General features: G+C 39.9%; 1 protein-coding gene across 1 annotated transcript in view; it reads left to right on the forward strand.

Moving 5' to 3' along the window:
* Positions 1-24360, forward strand: part of LOC111588881 (leucine-rich repeat-containing protein 4C-like) — a 59579-nt gene extending 35219 nt beyond the window's left edge. Inside the window, exon 2 of the mRNA XM_023299471.3 lies at positions 19455-24360. Within this exon, the coding sequence (XP_023155239.1) occupies positions 19482-21377 (1896 nt within the window). The 5' untranslated portion in view covers positions 19455-19481 and the 3' untranslated portion in view covers positions 21378-24360. The remainder of the gene's footprint in view (positions 1-19454) is intronic.
* The last annotated feature ends 1928 nt before the right edge of the window (positions 24361-26288 follow it).

Raw genomic sequence — 26288 nt, forward strand, 5'->3', positions numbered from 1 at the left:
CTAAACAATGTTATTCAGGTGGTTTTAATGTTGTGGCTGATCACTGTATAAACACAAAAGCTGCAGCCTTAAGATGAATGTATGTTTTCCTAAAATCATGAATAATTGAGACTAAGAGGCACACTGGTTGACAAATGCAAACACTGGTGTCAAGTCTGCTACAATCTGGCATGAACAGGAGAGAACAACAAGTTACATCAGATGAACAATAACACAGTGGCTGGACAAACGGAGCCTCGGGCGAACCGGGATTAAATATAAATAGCAACAAACATGTCAAGATTACCCAGGGCCACTTAAACTTGGTTGAAGACCGAGGTTAGAGGGTTAAAGTGTGAAAAGACACAAAAAGTGTCTGGAGCAGGGACTGTTCCACTTGTGCTGATTAACATCTGCACCAGCATTCAGTTCAAGTTAGTGTCTTTATACGCAAACAGAAGTCCCACATGACTACCATTGTCATGATGTTTGTGGTCACAGTAGGCACAGCAGTGTGTATGTTCACTTTCAGGGTAACTATACAAAGCTAAAGCATTTCTAAGGCATGCAAACATCAAAAAGCTACTTACAGAGCATCTAAGAGGATAAAATGTTCTGATTTTGTGCTTTATTTTTAAAAGAATTGCAAAGAATAGGCAAAAGTACATTTTAAAAGATAATTCATGAAATGAAGCAACAAACAGCAATGACAAACAAGGACAAATGGACCAGCAAAGACATTTCAGAAGGAGATTTTTAGCTTAAATTAGTGTCTTTATACACAACAAAATTCACACATTCCCACTATTATTGTGGTCATTGTGATCATACTAGGCCTAGCGTTGTGTACGTTAGCTTTTCAGTGTAATTATACAAAGATAAAGCATCACGAATGCTTGCAAAATTCCAAAAGTTACTCACTTATTTGTGCAACAGTTGCTTTGTCATTCCATTAAAATGGTAAATGAGGTTTTTAAAATTTTTATTAGGAATGCAAAGAATAGAACAAGTCTTAACCTAAAGTATTTCTGAGGCATTCAAATGGCAAAAAGCTATTAGTCTCTTTGTATACAACAAAATTCAAACATCATGATTATTATCATGATTATTGTGGTCGTATTAGAAAGTATCGGTGTCTGTTAACCTTTCAGTGTAATTATACAAAACTAAAGTATTGCAAAGGTGTGCAAACGTCCAAAAGTCACTCAAAGAGGATAATATGTCTGTGCATGCAAAAATATTTACATTTTTGTGAATTTTTCAAACACTTACTAGAATTGCAAAGAATAGAAAAGGGCCATAGAATATCTGGACAGCAAAGTTACTCAAAGAGGATAATATGTCTCCTGTTTTGTGCAATCATTGGTTCATGCAAAAATATTAACATTTTTGTTGATTTTTCAAATATTTATTAGGATTGCAAAGAAGAGAAAAGTCCCATAGAATGTCTGTACAGAAACTACACTATATTATCTGTAAACAAGGCATGAAACGAAGCAGCAAACAGCAAGGACAAACAAGGACAAATCAACCAGGAAGTGCATTTTGGGAGGAGATGGGAATTTTGGCACGACACCAGTTCTTAACAGCTTATTAGCATACCAGCTGAGACTGCTCACCGTGAACAAATAAGGGAAGGATAAAAAAAACAAACATGATGGACTACCTACAGTATGCTGTCAACACGGGCTACACACAATCAATCAGCTTTCAGCGGTGAGCAACCAAACACAATCCCTGACGTAGCACAACCCCATCTCTTCTGCTGGATTAACGCTTTCTCTACCAGCACTACAACCAGAGATACTGATCAGAATCACGCTCGTGTTGCTAGAGAACAACAAATACCAGATGACCTTGCGCTAGCAGGCCAATAATACGGCTCACGGTGCTGATTTGCCGTGCTCTCGCTACACTGGAGACGTCGCTTTTTTTGCAAGAAAACTGTTGACTGCCACTTGAATAATTGCATTTTCCCCTGCTTTGATTCCTGACTGACTTCAAGTCGGTCTCCCACCAAGCGTCATGTATTCACTGCCGAATTATCAAAGCAGATTAACAGGGAGAAAAGAAAAGAGCAGGAAGAAGAGGGAAAAAAGGGAGGGAGAAAAAAATCGTCTAAATCGCTCCACTGAGAAAATGTCTGCTCTTCAGCTTTCATTTATTGAGTCCAAATATATTTGATGGTGGTTATTTTTAAACAGACCTTAATCCTCTGCTCACCCTTCATTGTGAGGTAGATAATTATAGTAATCTGGTCGAAGGGAATTTAATTTCCAAGCTGTAAATCGTTGCAGAGGGAAGGACTAGTTGCTTTATGAAAGGAAATGTAATGGCCTACAATTTCCACAGTTATGTGAAAACACGTGTGCGACACGAGACTTTGTTCCGAGTCGACTTTTTGCAGTTTTATGATACTAATTAGCCCCGATGGCAGCAGGTACCGGTATGGAGACGACGAGGCAGGTATATACTTTGAGAGGAATAGTTGAGAAGTACCTATTGTTCTTTTTGTTCTATATAGAGCTGAATAGATTGCCTTAGAAGTAGGACAACCTCATAGCGCTCCCCTAATATTCACTTGAAATAGAAATCTCACCTCCACTCCTGGAAGCTTGTCTTGTGCAGATGACTTTCTTTTGAAGATATTCAGAGTAGATTTGAGATCCAGTCGTAGCTGCACAGTTGAGAGCTTGTCGACAACCCCGAACTCTGACCTCCCTGGAGGAAGCAAAAGAGAATTTCACTGCAGGAATCAATAGAAGCTTTGCATTGTTTTCAATTTATTAAGCGATTTTGGGAAAGGCGGGTTCAGATACGTAGGCACTATCAGTCATTTTTTAATGCTGTGGTTGAGTTAATTAAATCAGAATTCAACATAAACGAGCAAAAGTCAGACATTTTTAGCCCAATCTTTGTCATTAGCTTGATGAATAAACAGTGGATTCTTGTTTTCAAAGTTGACAAAGGTTGAAACTCCTCGTACTGTTAGACAAAGTAACACTTTCTAGTGCCAGATATTGCTCAGGAAATACAAAAGACACAACATAAGCAATAAGAAATAAGTAAGACACAAGACTGAAATCAAACAAGTAAGCTAAAATAAGGCTAAAATAGAACAATAAAAAGTAAAAAATGAAATACGGCACCTGAGAAGTGAAAAAAAATAAATATCGCACATGAACTTAAATGCTATACATGATGCATAAACTGATATTTATAAATATTTATGTCATTAGAAGCATCCAGTGTTTTATCTGTACAATGGAATATTTTTCTCACTGCAACATTTGCTTCTGTACTCCTAGGCTCCCAGGTGCACAGTGATGCAACACTGAAATCAAATAAGTAAGCCAAAATAAGGCTGAAATAGAACAAAAAAAGTTAAAAAATGAAGCGTTTGCACCTGAAAAATGTGCTAAAAATGAAACATTGCATGATACAATGACAGAGAAGTGTATGAAAGTGAAACATTGACATGTAATCAAAATTTTACACATCGTAATGAAATATTACACATTAAACTGAGACATTGCACCTGAGAAATGACAAAAACCTAAATGTTGCACATGAACTTAAATGCTACACATGATGCGCAAACTGATATTGTATTGAGAAAAATAATATTGCAACTGATATTTTTGTTATCGTTTAGAAGCATGCGGGGTTTTAGTTGTATAATGGCATATTTTTCTCACTTCATTTTCAGTTTTTCAATGCAATGTTTTCTTCTCTACTCATAAGCTCACACAAATAAAATAAGCTAAAATAAGTCTAAAATAGAACAATAAAAAGTTAAAAATTATTTTTGCACCTGAAAAATCAGATAAAAAGGAAATGTTGCACTATATAATGACAATCGTGTACGTAAATGTGAAATATTGCACATACATTCCAAATTTTACACATGATAATGAAATATTACACATTAAACCAAAATACTGCACCTGAACTTAAATTCTACACAAGATGAACAAACTAATATTGTACAAACTATTGAGAAAAGTAATGTTCTAGATGATATTTATATGTTTAAGCTGTATAACGGCATGTTTTTCTAACTGCATTTTCAGTTTTTGACTGCAACATTTGCTTCTCTACTCAGAGGTTCGCAGGTGCACAGTGATGCAACACTGAAATCTAATAATTTAACTAAAATAAGGCTAAAATAGAACAACTAAAAAATGAAGTATTTGCACTTGAAAAATTAGTTAAAAATGAAATATTGCGTGATACAGTGACAGTGTTGTGCATGAAAGTAAAATATTGCATATTTTAGACATGATCATGAAATATTACACATTAAACTGAAATATTTACGTGTTTTAGCTGTTTAATGGCGTATTTTTCTCACTGCATTTCAGTTTTTCAATATTTATTTTTCTTCTTATAGGCCTGCAGGTGCACAGTGTGAGCTCTTTACATGATTGGACGCGGTGAGCTTTTTTTATATGTGGCGAAGCCGATTAACTCTATAGGAGACTTGTGTTCTTACAGCTTTAACCTTATGCATTTTATAAGACTCCAAACACGATTATGAGAGCGACCTCATGCATACAGATCTACTCATCCTCTTAAATTTTGAAAGAAGTGCTCTTTAACATTACCTATTAATGCTTATCATCAGGAGTGGTGTGCATTTTCTAGGATTTCTCGATTTTACTACTATAATTTAATGCTTAATGTCATTCGTTTGCTGTTACATTTGGTTAAGTCCAGTTAAAATTGAGTCAAGCTGATGGATGAACTAAAGCGAGATGCCTCCAGAGCTGAAGTTTCTGAAGATGTATGTGGTAAAACTGGCTTAAAATGTAACAAAAACCCCACAAAAATCTTGATTTTTGGGAGAAAAGGGCATCTAGGCAGGCTGAATATTCAGTGGAATCTTTTCAGTCTCGTACCTGTTTGGAGGCACAGTAATAATTTAACATGTTTGTGGGCATGTGAGTGGATGCAGTTTGTATTATTAATATTTTCCTTTATTGACCTTAAAGACTGAAATAAACTTCTTGTTTCACTCAGAGTACACAAAGGTTTACAGTGGCTTAATGCTACACTGAGCCAAAGCTATTCTACCCTCGCCTGTCGTTTTACAAGAAAAATGCAATTTACACCATTTGAAATTCATGCCATAAATGCAACCTGAACATTATTTCAGCTCATACGTGCACGGTAATCTGTGTTTCAGTAACTGCGCTCGCTTTCTGAATTTTTGAGAACCAATCTTCATTCCGAGTGTGCATCGGCGCAGAGATACGCGACGACACAACGGTCTTGGCGTTGGCCTTATTAGCGCCGTGTGAATGGCTTCTCACACACCGACAGACATCGGGCACAATCCAGAGAAAGGATTTCCAGCGAGAGACAGTAGCACACTGGTGGGCAGCAATCTTAGACAAAAGAACAAAAAGGCTGCACTACGTATGGTGTCATCTGTTGTCAGTATCCTGTCACCCCAATGTGAACACAAAAGCTCCAGAGAGAACTGCCTGCGACTTCTGCTATTCAATCAATTTGCAAACCAGAATGGCCGGAATTCATTGGCAAGTAGCTGTGGCTGAACAGAGGACACTTCAGTGAACTAATCCCTTTTAGCACTCTGCATTCTGGAGGGAGTGGCAACCTGCCAACGCCGGCCATTGAAGCTTCATTGCTATTGTGTCATTTTTAATGCAGCACTTTTGTCTCTCTCAATACTGACAATGGATGCCGGCCGTTCGGAGGCATCACCACAGAATACCGCAGCACCGGTGGGTATCTCAAGATTCCGACATGTAATTTGTAACCATGAGAATGTGAAACTTAAAGCGTTGCATCATTAAAACCATAATTCCCTGGCTGGTTTTCTCCAGCTTATGAACCTGAGAGGAAGCACATTCGCCGTGTTATTAGCATCATTGGAAGGAGCCACTGGTGAAGCATGAAATGTAACAAGGGCATAGCTGCTCTGTGGACGTAAATATGTAATAATTCAAATAGAATGAGCGTCAAAAGTTCACCCGGGGTTCTTTCGGCAGCAGTCGGTCCTCTGCTGCATGTTCACCCACTTCACCAATCCTCTGCTAAAACGGTGATTAGTCTAACGGCTGGAAGGAAGGCAGCTTACGGAGGCTGTGGAGCTCATTATTCAGCTGCTCTCACCTGCTACCTGCCTTCATGCACCACATGTGGAGAGGGAAGTCCAAGCGTGTGCAGCCGTTTACCACGACTGTCACCACCGCCTGAGTCACACTAACGCACCGCCTTTTCATTGAGTCCAGTCAGCCTCGACTCTGCCGCGATGCCCTTCCACCTACAGTCAGCCGATCCTGCAGATCTCTTTTTACAAGTGCAGTCATGGGAGCAGATTGGTGGGCTAGACAAGTGACACGAATACTAAGAGCGCCCTCGCATTCAGTCAGTCTGCCACCCAGGGCATCCTGTCTTAATCCCTTTGCGGAGACCAGACAGAGCCTTGGCAGAGTGCATTTGAACATGGAGGTCTTTGCAGATTATTTAGCCCATGCAATTATCATAATGGAGGCAGCATAAGGTAATATGTGAATAGAAATTGAATTATCACTTGAAAGGTGTCTCTTTAGCCTCACGCTCTCCCTCTTTCCAGGACTGGTGCAAGATAACAACCCGCCTCTACTGAACCTGAAATTAAAGCACGCTGAATAACATACAAGAACTCTATGTTCTGTAATGAGATACTGTTTAACACACAAGAGCTACTGCAAATATGAAAACCTGAACAACTGCTGGAAACACGCTGCACATACTAATGTAAAGATGTGGAATGTGTCTCCTGGAATATTCGTTAGCATCGCTGCAATGCACAAGCTAACCTTCTCTTCTATTTAAATACAGCAATTTAATGCTTCACAAACCCTCTTAAGATGTTCTAAACTTTATTTAACTTGGTTTCCTTAAGAATGTAAAATGAAAAAATGTTGTCCCTTTTACCTCTTAAGTTTCCTGTTCCACTAAATTGGACTCATATATGGAGGAAAAAATGTTGTAATGCACCAGCTAACCTTGCTAGTACACATATTGTATTGTATTTAGAGCTGTTACACAGTGGTTTGATGCTTGATAAACCCTCCTAAGATATTAGAAACCTTATTGAATTAGGTCTACAAAAGATTTTTTTGTAGTAAAAACTGTTGTCGCCTTTACCTCTTAAGTTTCCTGTTCTGCTAAATTGGACATACATAAGTCTCTTAAATGGTCATTTAACAGATGTACAGAAAAAATGCTGTAATGCATAAGCTAATCTTGCTATTATATATACATTATATTCTTTTTAAAGCTGTTACACATTGGTTTGATGCTTCACAAACCCACTAAAGATGGGTCCCATTGAGATCTCTTTAAGAGTTTTTGTATTAAAAATGTTGTCCCGTATACCTCTTAAATTTCTTGTTCTACTAAATTGAAGACATATATGTGGCTTTCATGGTCATTTATCAAATGCAGAGAAACATTGCTGCAATAACCAAGCTAACCGTCTATTCTATTCTATTTATAGTTGCTATATGTGGTTTAATGGTTCACAAACATACTTAAGATGTTATTTAATCAATTTAAAGAATTTTTGTATTAAAATTGTGTCCCTTTTACCTCTTAAGTTTCCTGTTCTGCTAAATTGGAAAAACATAAGTCTCTTTCATGGTCATTTAGCAAACAGAGAAAAATTGCTGCAATGTACAAGCTAACCTTGTCTTCTATTTAAAGTTGTTATATATGGTTTAATGCACCACAAACCCTCTTAAGATGTTATAAACTTTATTGAATTAGGTCTCCTGAGGATTTTTTGTATTAAAAATGTTGTTCCCTTTACCTCTTGAGTTTCCTGTTCTATTAAATTGGAAATAGATGTGGATTTCATGGTCATTTAACAAACATAGAGAAAAACGGCTGCAATGCACAAGCCTTGTGTTCTATTTAAAATTGCTATATGTGGTTTGATGCTACACAAACCGTCTTAAGATGTCAGAAACTTCAATTAATCAGGTCTCATTGAGATCTCTTAAAGAGTTTTTCTGTCATCTTTACCTCTCAGGTTTTCCTCTTCTGCTATGTCAGAAATAGATATCATGGCACTTTCATAGCCATTTAATAAAAATGGAGAAAAACTTGTAATGTAATAATGGTGCAGACATAGGCTGGGGCCCATACATCATCACTCTATAGGGCCGACCAGCTGATAATTATATCATAATCCACATCAGAAACAAGAGATTGATTAAAAATAACGTCTTTTGTTCCGTCTTCACACGTAATGTCGCAGCTTATTTCCCGATGGCAAATTAAAATGTGTCTATAGGTTTTTGTGCTCGCAGCGATTGTCTGTCCGGCTCTAATTCCAGATGGCAGTTTGATTGCTCTCAATTTTGCCTTTCTTTTAATTTAATCTCCTTCATCACAGACTGGAGAAAATGAGCGTGGTCATCTAAATAGATGATGATTTTCAATAATATGATCGCACCATCTGGGAGCGCCGCCGCCCCGAGGGGATGGTGGAGGTTACGGTCAGGTCAGAGGGTCAGCAGCACCACCTCTTCATCTCATGATGAAGAGTCCAGCATTATTGTCTGTTCTGCTTTTCTGGGCGGAACAAAGGAAGCTTGTTTGGCTAGTTAGAGGCTCATTTTTTACCTCAACTCAGGAACATATTGTAGATATACACTCACCAGCCACTACGTTAGATACATCTATTCAATTTTTTGTTAGCACAAATAGCTAATCAGCCAATCACATGGATGCATTTAGGCATGTAGGCATGGTCAAGAGAACTTGCTGAAGGTCATACCGAATATCAGAATGGGGAAGAAAGAGGAATTAAATGACTTTGAACGTGGCATGGTTGTTGGTGACAGACGGGCTGCTCTGAGTATTTCACAAACCACTGATCTACTGGGATTTTCACCCACAACCATTTCTAGGGTTTACAGATAATGGTCGGAAAATATCCAGTGAGCAGCAGTTGTGTGGATGAAAATGCCTTGTTGATGTGAGAGGTCAGAGGAGAATGGGCAGACTGGTTGGAGATGATAGAAAGGCAACGGTAACTCAAATGACCACTCATTCAACACATACAACCTTGAAGAAGATGGACTACAGACCACACCGGGTGCCATTCCTGTCAGCTTAGAACAGGAAATTCAGACTACAATTCACACAGACTCACCAAAATTGGACAACAGAAGATTGGAAAAATGTTGCCTGGTCTGATGAATCTCCATTTCAGATGGTAGGGTCACAATTTGGCATAAACAACATGAAAGCATGGATCCATCCTGCCTTGTATGGTTCAGGCTGCTGCTGTTGGTGTAATGGTGTAGAGGATATTTTTCGGCACATTTTGGGTCCATTTAAACTCCACAGCCTGCCTGAATATTGTTGCTAACCATGTCCATCCCTTTATGACCACAGTGGACCCATCTTCTGATGGCTCCTCCCAGCAGGATAATGCACCGTGTCACAAAACTCAAACCATCTCAAACTGGTTTCTTGAACATGAGTTCACTGTACTCCAATGGCCTCCACAGTCACCAGATCTCAATCCAATAGAACCTTTGAGATGTGGTAGAACAAGAGATTGGCATCATGGATTTACAGTCAACAAACCTGCAGCAGCTGTGTGATGCTATCAGGTCAATATGGACCAAAATCTTTGAGGAATGTTTCCACCACCTTGTCAAAAGCGCCACAAAGAATTAAGGCAGTTCTGAAGGCAAAAGGGGTCCAACTTTTTACTAGCAAGGTGGACCTAATAAAGTGGCCAGTGAGTGTAGTTTCTCATGACTCTGGACAAGAGGGTACTGAATGTGGTTGGATGGGTTTTCTATTTATATATTGATCAGCCAGTCCCAGCATTAAAACCACAGGCATTGATCAGCTTATTAAAATGCATGTTCTGCCGGAAAATCTTGGGTTTGATGCTACTTCTTTATCTGGGTTATTCCACCTCAATCCACCAAATTTATAAAAAAAAAAAAAAAAAACTTCATGCCTGATCATCTCACATTTGTCTGATTTTTTTTTGTATTCTTATACATGTTGTTGAGTAAAACACGCAAAATCTTTGGTCACAGGTGTTGTATGTACAGGGCGGAGGGCGGTCATGTCAATTTTTGCGTTGTTTTCTTCGTACCAATCTTTCATAACTTTCGAAATAATATATCTAGGGTCCTGAAATTTTGCATTCTTATTGATATGTACATCTGGTCTTCAATGCTACAACTCTGCTTTGATAAAATAATACAAACCAGTTATATGATGGTGGAAATTTTGTCATAAAATGTCAATATTTCTGTCTACTCCGATATTCCATCAACTATAAAACCTTTATTTTTCACCCTAAGAGGCTAGATTTATTTCCTGTGATTGGCACCAACAGGGGCTTTAAAAATATAGGGAATGGTGCCAGTTAGAGGCATAGCTTATGAGTAAAACAGTTATTGAAACTGCATTTTTTCTTGCATTTATATTTGATATTAGGGCGATCATTGAGCGGGTATGATGGTGAAACCACTCTAATAGTGTCCCAACTGGAAGACCTGGGGGCTAAAAGAAAAATCATGGTTTTCCAACTCGTAGAGATTCAAATAATTTTATGAAAAGTGGTACCATAAGTATAGCAACAAAAAAACAGCCAGCATGATCCCAAGATTCTGTTGCTAGGTGTCAGATCCCCTGAACGTCCTGGTTTTGACGGCACCCAATCATCGGCAGGTGGTTTTCATGTTGTGGCTAATTGGTGGATACGGTTGTGATCCCTGTTTTGAGTTTAACCCCAAGCTCATCCTAAAACTCAACACCTCTAACAAATAAACAGACTATAATGTGTTGCATTGAAGGAATTTGCTCCTAGTGCTGAAATCATGCACCAATGTCAACCGTTCTATAGGTTTCCAAGCCCAGCTTTGTATTTTACGGCTTACATATTCACTGAAAGGTTGGGTGGATGTATTTGTGAGCTTGTTTTTTATTTTTATTTTGTTTATTTGCCTCGTTGAGGTCAAAATCACTCGATGCAACTTTAAGATGAATAAAAGGAGTCAATGGAGCTCCTGTGAAAGCATCGGGTTTTAATAAATCTGGAGTGTTCCTGCAGTTGTCATAGCATCCTGTGCCACATGGTTATATAGCGCCACTCCACCTTTCCACGAACGCCCTTGGCAGTCATTCATTCATGAGGCACTTAATCTCCGCACAGATGAGAGAAAATACATAGTATAAACCCACGAGCAGTACATGTTTTTTTTTTCATTTAATGCCTATAGCCGACTCAGTGCCTCTAAATCGTCTTCCAACAAGGTGCTATAGGACGTGTCACATGGTTGTATCTCCCATGCAATCAGGATGTATCCACTAAAAATGAAGTACTGCGGCTCCAAACAGCTGTACTTCAGCAGTTTTATCAGGATGCTCACGTTACTTTCATCACCTTGAAAGAGAAATACGCGGCGGCTGCTGTCAGCCGCACGGAAATTATTTACATCTGGTTTAATGCGGAGATTAAACAGTGATTTCTCCAGTTCTCTGTGGACATTCTGATAATTTAAAGTCCACATGCAAAATGTGATTTGCATCACTCCTTTTATTATGACCCAGACGTCAGTGTGCTGCAGCAATGGCCTGTAATTATTTAGGAGACAGCAGAGCTTTGGCAAAACAGTCGCTGAATGTCTTGAGAAAGAAATGTCCTTTTTTTTTTAAAACCTCCATCAACAACTGACCCAACGGAGCCAGATGATGAAGGCAAAAGACAGAAAATATGTAATATATATAGATATATCTGGCTTAAACTGGTAGAGAAATGACACCAGTGACTCTACCAGAACTGCTGTAGACTTGACAGTAAACCGTGCACATGACAGCTGCAATAAGGCCAGTAGTCTAAAAACCTTAACCTAGTTCCAGGCATAGACACACTTTTAAAAATGGCTGCAGCAAGCAAGCCAGTATTTTTGAAAAAAAGAGAAAAAAGAAGTGTTGGATAACACCATCTCGAGCGAATGAAAAATGTTCAAGAAAATGCACTTCATTTTTTGCTATTCTGAGACTTCTCCGGTCAACAAAAGGGCCATCATTTCCATTCCTGTTAAAAGAATAGAGTACGGCTGATAAGTCAGCAGCACCCGGCAGCCTCCTACTGTAGATTTATTTCCTTAACACCAGCACTCAGACAACTGAGGCCAAGATGGAGGAGGCGAATTGCTTTTTCTTTCAGGTGGAGCAGAACTGGAGAGGGAAGCACTTCCAGTCTGCATGCCAGTCTGCATGCTAGTTAAGATGGACGATTTTAAAGCCATCAAGCCCCCCAACATCCACCACACTGGGACTGGGACAAACAGGCATGCAAACGTGCACACAGCTAAGAGAGGGAAACATTCATACTGCAGGGTTTAAAAATCTAGTCTTCACATTAACAGCAGAAACACAGTCACAACATCAAATTGCCAAATTAAGAAAACCGGTAATTATTGTTGGGATGTTTACAGACATGTACTCTCCTAATGTTAACAACTGAGACATAAAGCTGCAGGATTTTGAACCACGGTGCAATCATATAGTTTTGTAGAATCTATAATCTGTCTTTATAGTCTTTATTCTAATAATATTGTGTTAATAAATCCATCACCATCATGTGTCCTTCACACATTACTGTCTAATTGTGCAAAATCATTTGCTTAAATGCATGATTTAAAAAGAAAAATCTTACATTTCAGGGCTATTATTTTCAAATATGCAATTGAACTGACAGTTATTTTGTCCTAATCAGTTAATGTTTTTGTTTATTGAAAAGAAAATGTCCAAAGTCCAAAAATATTTTCTTCACTGTTATGTAAGACTTTTGAGCATGAGGGAACATTTGGCATTCTGGCTTCTCAAAATGACTGAAGCAATAAATCGATCGGCAAACTAATTGCAGATTATCTGTTAAGCCGTTTAAGGGGAAATTAATCAGCTAATTGATTACGCTCCATTTTCTGCAAGTAATTAGGTCAGGAATGCTCGGTATTTTTGGCTTAAATTTGCTTTTTTTTTGGTGAATTCCATGGAAAAACACCAAACAAAAAATGTATTAAATCGTATTTAAACAAAAATTCTGCCCAAATTTCTGCTGTAATCTCCTGTTTGAGTCAGATTTTCTAGAAAAATGAAATAATTTTGTGGGAATCTTGAGGATTGGTGTCTTTGGAAGGGGAAAAAATAGACTTTGACCGTCACAGATTTCAAATCCTGGAATTTGTTTAATCTTTTAACATGCAGACATTAGAGGGCTTTGGTTCTTGTGTGTTTATCCACAGATTTAGGTTAATTCCAAACACTGATACAACAGGCCTGTTATCCATCTGTACCTCCGAGGATGCCGCCCATGTCCAGGTCTTGTAAACCCCAGATGGCCCGCGAGGTTACACCATCAGCGCAAACGAGGTTAGAAACAAGACAAGCAACAAACGTATGCAAATGTAATGAATCAGTAATGTGTTGAATGAATTAGCAAGTTGATACTCAGTTCACCAGACAGGCCTTCTTAGTGGCCACGGGCTTCTTTCTCCGTCATGATGAGTCTTGCCACATTTCATAACACTTCACATTTTACTGATTCTTTCAATTTCATACTGGCTGGATCAGCAGCAAACGGCCGATGAGTAGCGGTCTAATAAACGACGTGACTTCATTTACATCGCCTTTGTTTAGATGCTTTCTCTGCTCCAAAATACTACAGAAAGTAAATGATAAAATAATGTAAATATACACTACCGTTCAAAAGTATGGGGTCACTCAGGCAATTCCATGTTTTCCATGAAAACTCACACTTTTATTCATGTGCTAACATAACTGCACAAGGGTTTTCTAATCATCAATGAGCCTTTCAACACCATTAGCTAACACAATGTAGCATTAGAACACAGGAGTGATGGTTGCTGGAAATGTTCCTCTGTACCTCTATGGAGATATTCCATTAAAAATCAGCTGTTTCCAGCTACAATAGTCATTTACCACATTAACCTAGACTAGACTGGATTTATGATTCATTTAATGTCATCTTCATTAAAAAAAAAATGCTTTTCTTTCAAAAATAAGGACATTTCTAAGTGACCCCAAACTTTTGAACAGTAGTATACAAATTCTAATGACTTTATTCTTTATAATTTATCATTATATTTCATGAAGGAGTGTGAAAATGTATACAGTTAAGCCCAAAATTATTCACACCTATGCTAAATTTTTATTTAAGGTGACTTTTTGTTGGAAATAACATTTAAAAAATTGGCAAAAAACGGTAGGACAGTATGTTAGAAATGATTTTTTTTTTTTTTTTACAATTTCTACTTTTCTTGTTATTTTCCCCAAAAATGACGTATCCAAAATTGCTTGATTACTTTTTGAGAAACTAGAAATTGCAAGTTGACCATGTTGTAGAGAATCCTAAAACACCACTAGAGTCCATTCCTGAGAGAAAGATGCACAATGTGGCTCCTCACAAGCCTGGAAAAGCCTATCAAGTCATTTCCAAATGTTTTTTTTCTCCTTTAGTTGCTACAGTGTAAATCATAGTGAAAGCACAGAGCTGCACACTGTGAGATATATCAAAAGGTTGTGATAGGAATCCAAATCGCTATGGTGGCAAGAATGGTCATAAGAAAAGCCAAGAAGCATTCAGGGATCAGCACTTAAGCTATCTTTGTGAATCTGAAGCAGATTCTCCAGCAGACACAGAAAAAGGCAGGTGTCCATGGACTCCTCTTCTGCAAGACAGACACACAAAAGCCCACCTGGACAAAGAAGAAAGCTTCTAGTCTTCAATTCTGTGCCTACATGAGACAAAAATGGAATTGCATGGACACAAAGATGTGGCTCTGAGGTGGAGAAAGAAAGGAGAAGCACTCAACCCCCAAAGAACACCACCTCCCCGGTCAAGCACGGTGGTGGGAGTACAACGCTTTGGGGGTGTTTTTTTTAGCCAACGGGCCTGAAAACCTTGTCAAAGTAAATCACGAGAAAAGAGGACTACATTAGGATTCTGCAGAAACACTTGGCCCTGGGCTGCAGTGCACCTTCCAGTAACACAAAGATTCCAAGAAACATGCAGCCAAAGTGGTGGAGAAATGGTTAGAAGAAAGCAGCATCGACACCTTGGAGTCCAGGCCTGCATCCCATCGAGGATCTGGGGACACGAAGAGCAGAGTGATGCAAGGAAGCCTTCCAACCTCAAACACCTGGAGGCTGCTGCGAAAGAAAGCTGGTCCAAAATCCCACTGGCCACGTGCAAAAGAGCTGTTTAATTGCTGTGGTGGCAAATTGATCGCTGAGAGCTATTCCAAACGCTGCATTTTTCACAAAGAAATGTGAATATTTTTGCAGTAATATTTCTAACTAAATGTCTTTCTGTCTTTGCCATTTTCACCGTACATCTTAATTTTGGCACTCACATGAATAATTTTGTGCTCAAGAGCGTTTGACGTAGGAGGTGAAAATGATTTGTGCTTCCTGCAGAGCGCTAATGACATCAGGTGTTAACTGTGACAGAATCAGGGTTTTAATCTTGTAACAAACATGAGATTAGCATCTCACTGTCGAACATGTGACTTTGGTGTTGTTTACTGGATTTCAGATGTTTACCTACAGTTTTTTTCATTGTCCCTCGGTTGGAATAATCCTATTGTACACAAAACAAATCCAAATTCCCCCTTTAGAGCTCTGAGGGGAAATGTCTCACCGACAAGCTCCTGCGAATATGACAAACAAGAAAATGGGTCTGCAAAGCGAGTCACTTCATAATTCAATGTTTCTTGTTACGTTTCTCCCTCAAAGATTTATTATCTTCCTCGATGTGATTTGCGTAGAGCAGTTTTGACACATTTCTTCTCGTGTTCGCACTGTGAGAATACAAAACTGTTAATTTTTTGAGCAGTTATCTTGGCATTTGTTCTGTGAGAATGTCTAAACCAGGGGAATCAAACTCATTCTAGTCCAGGTTCCACATTCAGCCCAATTTGATCTCAAGTGACCAGTAAAATCACAGCATAACAACCTATAAATAACCACAATTCCAAATATTTCCTTTGTTTTAGTGCAAAAAATACATTCTGAAAATGCTCACATTCAAGGAATTATCTTTTTACAAAACATTATGAATAACCTGAAATTTCTTAATAAAAATAAGTTCGATTTTAACAACACTATGCCTCAGTTTATCATTTACACATTATAACTTCCAGATCACAGTTTATCTACAAAAAGGCACAAAACTTTTAGCCACAGGTATCTGTAACTGAATCATATCATATTTAACTTTATGATCAAAACAACAAAAGTCAGACCAAAAAAAAGGCAAAAACAACAAAAACGAGAAATAAAATGACAAAAAAAATCAGACAAATAACATGAAACAAAACAAAAAGAGACAAAAATTTGATTTAAAAAAGTTACAAGGTGACAAAAAATTGGACAAAAACAAGACAAAAAATTACACAAATGACACAAACGAGACAAAAAATGACAAAAGAAACAAAATGGAAAAAAATAAGCGACGCAAATGATACAAAAAACACAAAACGATAAAAAAACAACACACATAACAACAAATAAAGCAATACACAAAATGACAAAAAAAACATGAGCGACACAAAAAGAAAAAACAAGAAACAAAACAACAAACACATGAGACAAATGACAAAAGTCAGACAAATAAAGACAAGAAATAACAATAACAAGACAAAATATTACAAAAATGAAACACAATGACAAAAGAACAATGAGCAATATAATATTTTACTTTATGATCAAAACACCTTGTCATGGTCTAGAAATTATTTTAAATTTATAGTTTTACTAATTTACAATTAGCACTTAATGTCTTCTTTGTAATTTTTACATTTTACAGTCGTCCCACGGGCCGGATTGAACCCTCTGGGGGCCACTTTTGGCCCCTCGAGCCGCATGTTCGACACCCCTGGTCTAAACTAACACGTTTTGCTATTAGAAGTAAATTGCACTCATCTGACACTGAAATTTCAAGGTAACCTAAATACTACTGCTAAAGCTGAGCATCTCGATCGGTGCATGTGTTGCTTTTCCCAACAAGCGAATTGGGAAAAATCACAGCATTGTCAGCCGGTGGCTGCTGGTGCAGAAGCAGGAAAGTAAAGGGTGGGTGTGTTTTTATGTTGCTGGCAGGATTTTAGATGTAAGCAGCTCCTGCTTTCACTCACTCTGAATACATGTTGAGCGAGCCTGGATGGAATTAATCCACGCAGTGTTGCACCAACAAAGAGAGGAAGGTGGTTTTCAAGCACATGTTTTATTCTGCAAATATATGTGCCTTCCCTTTATGTAATGAGCCATTGTGCCGCTGCTGAATTGTGCGCAGCCAAAAGCTAGAATTACACCAGAAGTGCTCGCTTCTTTAAGCGTCGGAGTGTAATTGCGAACTGATGCGCTTTATTGACAGCAGATAATCACTATCGGTGTGTTTGCCGTGTCTGACATTTTCTTCTCTTAGGTGGCAGTGCGGGGTTGTTGTAATTCCAGCTAGACAAAATGAGCTCCTGCCAGTGGGAGGCCTTATTCGATCTGATTCCCCAGCAGAGGCTCCTCTCTCCACAAGCCTCCGCTGCATCGCCAGGCTGGCTGGTGTAAAAAAACCAGACCACATGTAGACTCATTTCTACTGATTAAGTCAGCCACTCATCCTCACCGGAGAACATTTCCACCTCAGTTAACAATTCTCACAGTTTAGAAAACACCTGTCATAATACACTTGTTTCTCCTTGCTCGTGGGCTGACAGAAAGAGATGATTAGCGGATCCCTCCGGTTGTAAGAGTTCCAAAGAGAAAAGGAGAATACTTAAGTCTGAGCACCTAGTAGGCAAAGTTAATGCTTTTAGCAATAAGTAAGACTGCTTTGCTCCCGGCAAAGGCATTAACTGCACTGAGGAATGGTGTCTGTGGCACTTACGAGCACAGTGTGACACAACGCTGTCACACTTTCGTCACATATATGGTGTGTTTGTCGTACTGCGTGCATTGATTTATTTGTAGGTTACCGTCTTTGGGGGGCAGGAATAAAAAACGAGGGTTGATAGCAGCACATCAACGCTGCAGTGTGGAAGTGGGAAGCAGAGGCTGTACTGTATGTGAATGAATCCCTGCTATTTTTATCCCCAGCATACTCAGGCATATTCCTAGACACGTCGGCTGAATGGACTAATCTAATCTAATTTAATCCAATCTAAGATAGCAGGGTAACGAGTTTCTTGTTAGCCACTTGATTTGGGAGATAATAAATTCTGCAAGAGTTATGCAGGGACAATATCAGACCTCCGCGCACTCTTCAATTGAGTTATTTGTCAGAGATATTGGTGTGATGATAAAGTGGATGGCAATGAAAAGTAAACAGCACTGCAAAATTACTTTGAATTGTGAATGACTAAAAAATGTTGTTTTTGAGACCTCAGGAAATGAACCTTGTAAAATATTTCAAAGGCAATTGACAGACTGTAGAATACATTAGCAAGATAGTAAAAAATTAGCCTTGTTTTGTTGCCATTGGAAAACACTCAACAGTGACTTTGGTATTTCTTTGTTGTGTTTTTGGATCAGAATATAAGCCATAGAACAATTACAGCCAAGAATAGCTGGACTTTCTGTCTGCCAGTGCATACATTTCACAGGTTGCTTTGCTTTTTTTGTATCGTTTTAAGTAGATCTGTGCAAATTTCTGTGTGTTTGTAAAAGCGCAGGGCTTCATTCAGCGTAATTCTCTGGTGTTAGTGACATGAGTCCTAATATAACTCCAACGTAATGCACTAAATCCTTTGAAACTTTCATGACTAAGGCTTTTGTGTATTAAATAATTCCAGGCTAATGACTAAGGGGGCTTACGAGAAATTCTCAGGTCCAGGTCCAATGGGAGGCAGATGCTAAGTTCTCGTTTTTCATTTTCGGTCTCCTGTGTAGATGCATCACCTTCTGTGAAGTCGGGAAATCTGGGACAATCCAGGTTTAGTGAGCCGACAAAAGGAAGCCTTTTTATATCACACGAATGGGCAATATTGACAATTAATTTAAGCTTTCGATTCATCTTGCACTTGCTCTTTTATCATTCGCTGCACGTTGTAATGTATAAATGTATTGCATAATTCATCATAAAATAATCTGCTGATAAATTTTTGATGAATCGTTAGATCTAATGTGTCAAAAGAAAATGTTTTTATGATTTCCCAGAGCTTCGAGTTGTGTCTTCACATTGTTTGTTTTAGCTGATCAACAGTCCAAATCCCAAAGATATTAAATTTACAATCATGTAAAACATACAAAAGAAGCAACTGTACACATCTGAGAGGCTGAAAGTGATTTTTTTCTATTGACTGACTAATCAATGCTGCACTGAAGAGGATTTTTTTAAAATCCTATAATGGACTAACTGGTCACTAACTATTCTTCTCTCTCTTTTTTCTTCTTGTTTGCAGAGAACACAAACAGCAGATGAACTATGAATGCTGAACACAATGATCTCCTCCCTCCAGCGCCAGACAATGAGAGGTCGTAGGCTGAAGGGGGCGCTCTCCAACCCCCTCTTTGTGCTGCTTTTGGCCCTTCAGATCCTGGTGGTGGCTGGGCTGGTTCGTGCTCAGACCTGTCCCTCCGTCTGCTCATGCAGTAACCAATTCAGCAAAGTCATATGCACCCGCCGCAGCCTCCGAGACGTCCCAGATGGCATTTCCACCAACACTCGCTACCTGAACCTCCAGGATAACCTCATTCAGGTCATCAAGGTGGACAGTTTCAAACACCTGCGCCATCTGGAGATCCTGCAACTGAGCAAGAATCATATCCGCAGCATCGAAATTGGCGCCTTCAATGGACTGGCCAGTCTCAACACGTTGGAGCTCTTTGATAATCGGCTCACGACAATCCCCAATGGAGCATTCGAGTACTTGTCCAAGCTGAAGGAATTGTGGCTACGGAACAACCCCATCGAAAGTATACCATCTTATGCCTTCAACCGGGTCCCCTCGCTTCGAAGGCTGGATCTAGGTGAGCTCAAACGTCTGTCCTACATTTCTGACGGAGCTTTCAAGGACCTGAGCAACCTGCGCTACCTGAACCTGGGAATGTGCAACCTCAAGGAGATCCCCAACATCTTACCTTTGGTCAGGCTTGAGGAGCTAGAAATGTCAGGTAACCAGCTCGCTGTTGTCAAGCCCAGCTCATTTACAGGGTTAGTGAACCTCCAGAAGCTGTGGATGATGCATGCCCAAGTCCAAACCATCGAGAGGAACTCCTTCGATGACCTTCAGTCGCTGGTGGAGCTCAACCTGGCTCACAACAACCTTACCTTTCTACCGCATGACCTCTTCACGCCGTTGCATCGCCTGGAGCGGGTCCACCTGCACCACAACCCCTGGAACTGCAACTGTGATATTCTGTGGCTCAGCTGGTGGCTGAAGGAAACAGTACCCGCCAACACCAGCTGCTGTGCACGCTGCCATACTCCTACAGTCTTTAAAGGGCGCTACATTGGAGAACTGGACCACAGCTACTTTCAGTGCGATGTTCCCGTTATTGTGGAGCCACCCAGTGACTTAAATGTGACAGAAGGCATGGGGGCGGAGCTTAAATGTCGCACCAGCTCGCTGACCTCCATCAGTTGGCTCACACCAAACGGCTCTCTGGTGACTCATGGGGCTTATAAGGTGCGTTTGTCTGTACTCAATGACGGGACCCTGAACTTTACCAGCGTCACAATGCAGGACACTGGGACTTACACCTGCATGGTAAGCAACACGGCGGGCAACATTTCTGCCTCCGCCGTGCTTAATGTCACCTCTGTGGAAAACAGCGGGGTGACCTACTTCACCACAGTCACCGTGGAGACCATCGAGCCCCCGGGGGATGACAGCCAAACACCGCTTCCACCTTTCGGCTGGGTGTCATCGTCGACGACAAAAGGCACTCCCATTTCCACAAGGACCACAGAGCGGACTTACACCATTCCAGTTCTGGATCTGGACGGAGAAGGATCCCCCAACGGCCTGGACGAGGTCATGAAAACCACCAAGATCATCATCGGCTGCTTCGTGGCCATCACGCTCATGGCCGCCGTCCTGCTGGTTATTTTCTACAAGATGAGGAAGCAGCATAACCAGCAGGATCCCGACGGGCCGGCCTCCTCCATGGAGGTGATCACGGTGGAGGAAGAGCTGGCGGGTGTCGCTGCTATGGAGAGACACCTATCGCTGCCCCCTCTGGAGCATTACAACCACTACAACACCTACAAGAGCACTTACCACCACCCTCCCATGCTCAGTACCATACACAGCTCAGCCACACAGGAACCTTTACTGATTCAAGCCTGCTCAAAAGACAACGTACAAGAGACCCAGATCTGATCTTAAGTTTGACTAAATATCCAGTATCAGCAGTCTCACACTTGGAGTACAATGGACCAAATACGTGAAGATAAAAGATAAATCAAATGCCGTTGACTTGACAGAGTTGATGTCGGCAATTAATCAGCATTTGGCAAAGGGACAACATATGATACTTTAACAAGTGTCTTTACAAAAACAAAGATTATTTATTAAAAATATGTCTAGTGGCTAAATGAAGAAAAACAATTTGTGATAGCTTTTTAGCTCATTTTATTTGTCTCTCTCTCTGTGTAATACTGCACAAGGGAAAGAATGGTTTCCTCAAAGTGAGAAAAGTAAAGGTTTCAGGTGTGTCGATTTTGGCCTTAAACTAATGGAATTTCAATACTTTGGTTTTACCTGATGATCGCGTTTACTTGCCAGTTGGTCACCGAGTCCAATTTGGAGGAAGTTCAAGGGACATAAAACTGGTTTGTTTCCCTCACCATCATATTCTAGCTGTCACTTAGCACAGAATTAGATCTCTTAATGACACGGCTCTGGATGATATCACAGTGAAGTCAGCATGCCTGAGGAGCGAAGCTGCCATGAGTAAATGTGCATTTCCCCCGTGGCTCCTAAACAACAGCCACGCAGCCTTCACTTCAATTAAGATGAAGGTCTTGCTCCCACTTTCCCCTCCTACATTTTCTTTGCACTTTACTACTTTGCCCCCTCTTCCTTCTAATCCTCCTCCCTTCTTCTTCAGTCCCACCCGTCTACCCCCTCTCTTATTTCCTCCGTGTCCTCTCGCTCCTCCGATTGTCTCGCCGTCACGTTCCTCACCCCCTCGCCACGTCTCATTTGTCTCGCTTTATCCGCCAGGCGTGCGCCAAGCGACCGGCAAAGAATATTGCTTAGGAAAATGAAGGAGAGCATAAGGCTGTGGTCTGCAGCCTCCCCCGTTAACCCAGCGATGATCTACGTCCACTCAGTGTTGCGTTACCTTTGCCATCACCCCAGGGTCACGCGAGCTCAAGCGCTGATAGTCCATCTGTTAGTCCAGATAAAGAGGCAAATGAGGCTGCTTTGTAATGTAGTGTGACCCTGTCCAAGTGACGGGGGCTAACGAAGCCAGCGGAGCAGCTAGAAAACCTGCAACAAAATAAGGGGGAGATGGGTTATAGCCCATTAATCTGTATCAGCAGTTCATTTGCAGACTAACAGAGGAAAGCTGATAAGAAAACAGCATGAGACTTTTCCACTCTCCCCATGCCCAACATCTAACGGGGGGTACAGGCCTTTGATATTGAAGCGACCCCAGCTCAGTCTCATTTTTGTCGGAGGGAAACACACACACACTTTGATGCCGCATCATTTATCATAACATTGTCTCTCCCGTCTGTTTGCGCTTTGCTTTTTCATTTAGTCTTTCAAAGAGGGGCGGCTTAGGGAAAGGGGAAGGTAGGAGCGAAAAGTGAAGAAGAAGAAGAAGAAGAAGAGCGACTGGGGGAGGGAGGGGTGAGGAGGTAGGAGGGAAGCCAGACTCACAACAGTCATGAGGGGTCTTCAAACAGAGATATTGCAGATATAAAGGGAGAGGAGTGAAAAATAGATAAGGAATAAGGAGGCAAAAAAAAAAACTAGCCATCAGCCTGTCGCCATGGAAACAGTGACCTTGTGCAGAAAGTAAGAAGAGGTAGATATGCCTTTCATTTTGGTCTCCGTGCAACAAGCATATTTTAATTTCCCACCGGCGATTTTCACAAAACGCGGCTGATTATCGACAAAAAACGACACTATGGGATGCATGTTTATGGAGGGGTTTTGCTTTTTTGGATTTTTTTTTGAAGGGATTCGACCCACACACAATGTCACTTTGCAACACAGCGCATCTGTTTGAGTTATTTAAAATAAATGTCCCTCATAAAGCAGAAAAATAGGACAATTTTAACTGTGCGGCAGGCAGTTTCCACTCGCCTTATTGGCTTTCATCTCTGTGAAAGACTGCTACCATAGCTTAAAAATATGAGCCAAAACAAAGCGCTGTCACTCACAAAATCATAAGCTTCTGATCAGCCCGGTCTCTTAAAATTCCTTCTTTTGTCTCCTACAACTGCAGTGGGATGGCGAACAAACACAGATGAGAAGTGAAAACATGCGTTTAAAGACTGGTCCTCTGGTGGGGACAGATGAAGCTGTAAATGGAGCAAGAACAATTGAAACAGAAACCTATTCACCGGCAGCCCTTCGGGGAGCGTTATGAATGATGGGAATAGTACCGTCAGTGGTAATGTCAATGAGTAAACCATTCTTTCCCTTTTCCACTGTTTCCTTTTTTTTCAGTGCTCAATTCCTTTTCAATGCTTTTGGTGGCTTAATGATTCAATGTTGACGCTGGCTACAGTGAAAAAAAAAAAAAGGTTCAGATTTTTTTATATATATATTTGGGAACGAGGGTTGTGAGTTCCTGAGAATGAATGGAATATCTCTGTGTTGGTATTTGCTTTAGCAGGATGGAATTATGCGGGGAGGAAAAAAAACGCCAGAATGAAATTAAGACTGACATGCAGAATGTTGGACTTGAAATACCAGCAGAGTGAGCTTGATTTTTATGTGCAAACCCTTAGCCAAGGTGATCAAATTCTTGTGTGTTATTCTGCCAACTGTCCATGTATTGGGGGGGAGGGGGTTGCTGTAATGTGGGAAACGTTCTCTCTCATTTTTGGAGAGAACAATCATCACATGGTTAAAAATTTCTACAAAAAAAATATTTTCAAAAACATAATGCAAAAAAAAATCTTCAGATCATAATTTTACATGTGCTTCAATTGTTAAAAAAGACAAAAAAGCGAAACAAAAAGAAGAAAAAAAAACAAAACAACAACACCAACAACGAGAGACTGTGCTTGTAAGGAGTCCAACTAATTTCCCTGAGGATGATGTTCAATTATTGATACCTGAGGTTGTAGTTCATACTGTACATGAATACAAATAAAAATTGCAATTCTTTTTTTTCCAATTGGTTTCACGGGATGTATTATTAACTGAGATGTTGTCACCATTTTGCCGTCTTTGTCCCATTTGCACGTGAACACGTGTATAGACAAAAAAAAAGGATTGCTAAGCAACTCCCAGAATGCTGAACCGAGAAGAATGTGCGAGGAAGTAGCTTGTTTTATGAGGTCAGAGGAGGGAAGTGGATCTCTTTAAAGGGGAAAAGGAAGTGCTCTCTTTCTGCATTATACAGAGGAGTCGGAGTCTTTTATCTCATTTGAATCGCTCCATCTGTCTGACAGAATCACTTGAATCATGTGGGCCAATCTGAGAATTTCCTCACCAAACAGCACAATAGGCTATTCCAGCTCCCTCAGCTGACTCAGTCGCAATGAATACTTGCAGAACCTTGGAGAACATTGTCAGAGAAATGCAAGCCTCCGCTATCCTCGCTGGCATTTTAAAAAATTTTATTTAAAGTTGAATCAATTAAACCGAATCTCCACCAGAAACAATCGCAGCCGCTGTGTGAAAAATGACAACAATCCAGTGAAGAGACCTCCTGTCATTATGACATCCTCGCTACCCAAATAGCAGAAAATGGCTCACAGTCACAGTTGCCTTTGGGATTGCTCCATTTCATTCACAAAGTACTTATGAGATGGCTGCCCAGCGAAATGATGAGGCAACCGGCGCAGGCTTCATTCAGACGCTCTCAGGTCGGTCTCGAACGCTGGAGTGTCTAATCCAAAATGATAATTAATTCATTTGCTAAGTGATCAATTTATCAAGGTGAAAACACTCCGGCTCGGTGAAACGATGTCGGATCCAGTTCAGAAACACTATCAGTTTCCGGAAAGTTATAGTATGTATACTGCATGAGGAAGATCAAAGTATTTTCACTCGTAGCAAAACGGTTTATGATTTATTTTCTGTGGAAGTGGTGCTGGTTTAAAATTAGACTTCTCAGTTCCCAAATGTGATGTTCCTGTGCAATGTGTCAATTACTTGTTGGAGGAAAGCCAGATTAAGTTTGTGCACAAATACATCTCAAATCAAGAAATATTTGCAGTTTATTTTCTTGCTTTAGATGCTTTATATGGGGCAGAATTCACCCTTAAACCCAGAAAATGAAGAAGACACTTCAAATATGCTGTAAAGGAATCATATTTTAACACAAACCATGATATTTTCCTAATCTTAACCACATAGTTTTGATGCTTAAACTTAACCAAGCTTCTAACGTGTGTTTATCCTTGAGGAAAATGTCAACCAAACTATATTTTACTAAACCTAACCATGTATTTATGGTACCTAAACCTAACCATGTATTTTTCTGCCTGAACCTAATCGAACAGACAAAAAAAACCCCAGTCTCCTGGATGAAAGTCCTGCATCTGACTTATGTCTCCATCCAGCCTCCTTATCTAGACTTTATGGCTCTTTTAAACTGGAAGCCTTTGCTAAGATAAGATAAGATCAGCCTTTATTAATCCCACAGTGGGGAGAAATTTGCAGTGCTACAGCAGCAAAGGGGATGGTGCAAAAATATAGGGAACATCAGTAGAAAATAAAAATATCCATAAGTACTGATTCTTCAGTGAGTGGATATTCAGATATTGCAAAGAAAAAAAGCTCCTCTGGATGCGGAAACAACACAAATATTGCACATATCAACGTTACAGAACAGATTCTGTCACAAGTAGACACACACTTCTTCAATTTTTCATAAGTAGAAACATACTGATATTGCACAGACTCTTGTATACGTAGAAAAAAGTAATATTGTACAGTTTTTCAATGTGCAAAACATTCATAGTGCACGGTCATGTGTTTATTTTTTCAAAATAAAATTGCATTTCTTTCAAAATGTAAATGAAAATGCAGCTTAGTTGAACATGAATGGAATTTTTGTGAGACAGGGTTGCATTGTTAGTACATAGAATATAATAA

This window comes from Amphiprion ocellaris, chromosome 1, assembly GCF_022539595.1.
Source record: "Amphiprion ocellaris isolate individual 3 ecotype Okinawa chromosome 1, ASM2253959v1, whole genome shotgun sequence".
Classification (NCBI taxonomy): Eukaryota; Metazoa; Chordata; class Actinopteri; family Pomacentridae; genus Amphiprion; species Amphiprion ocellaris.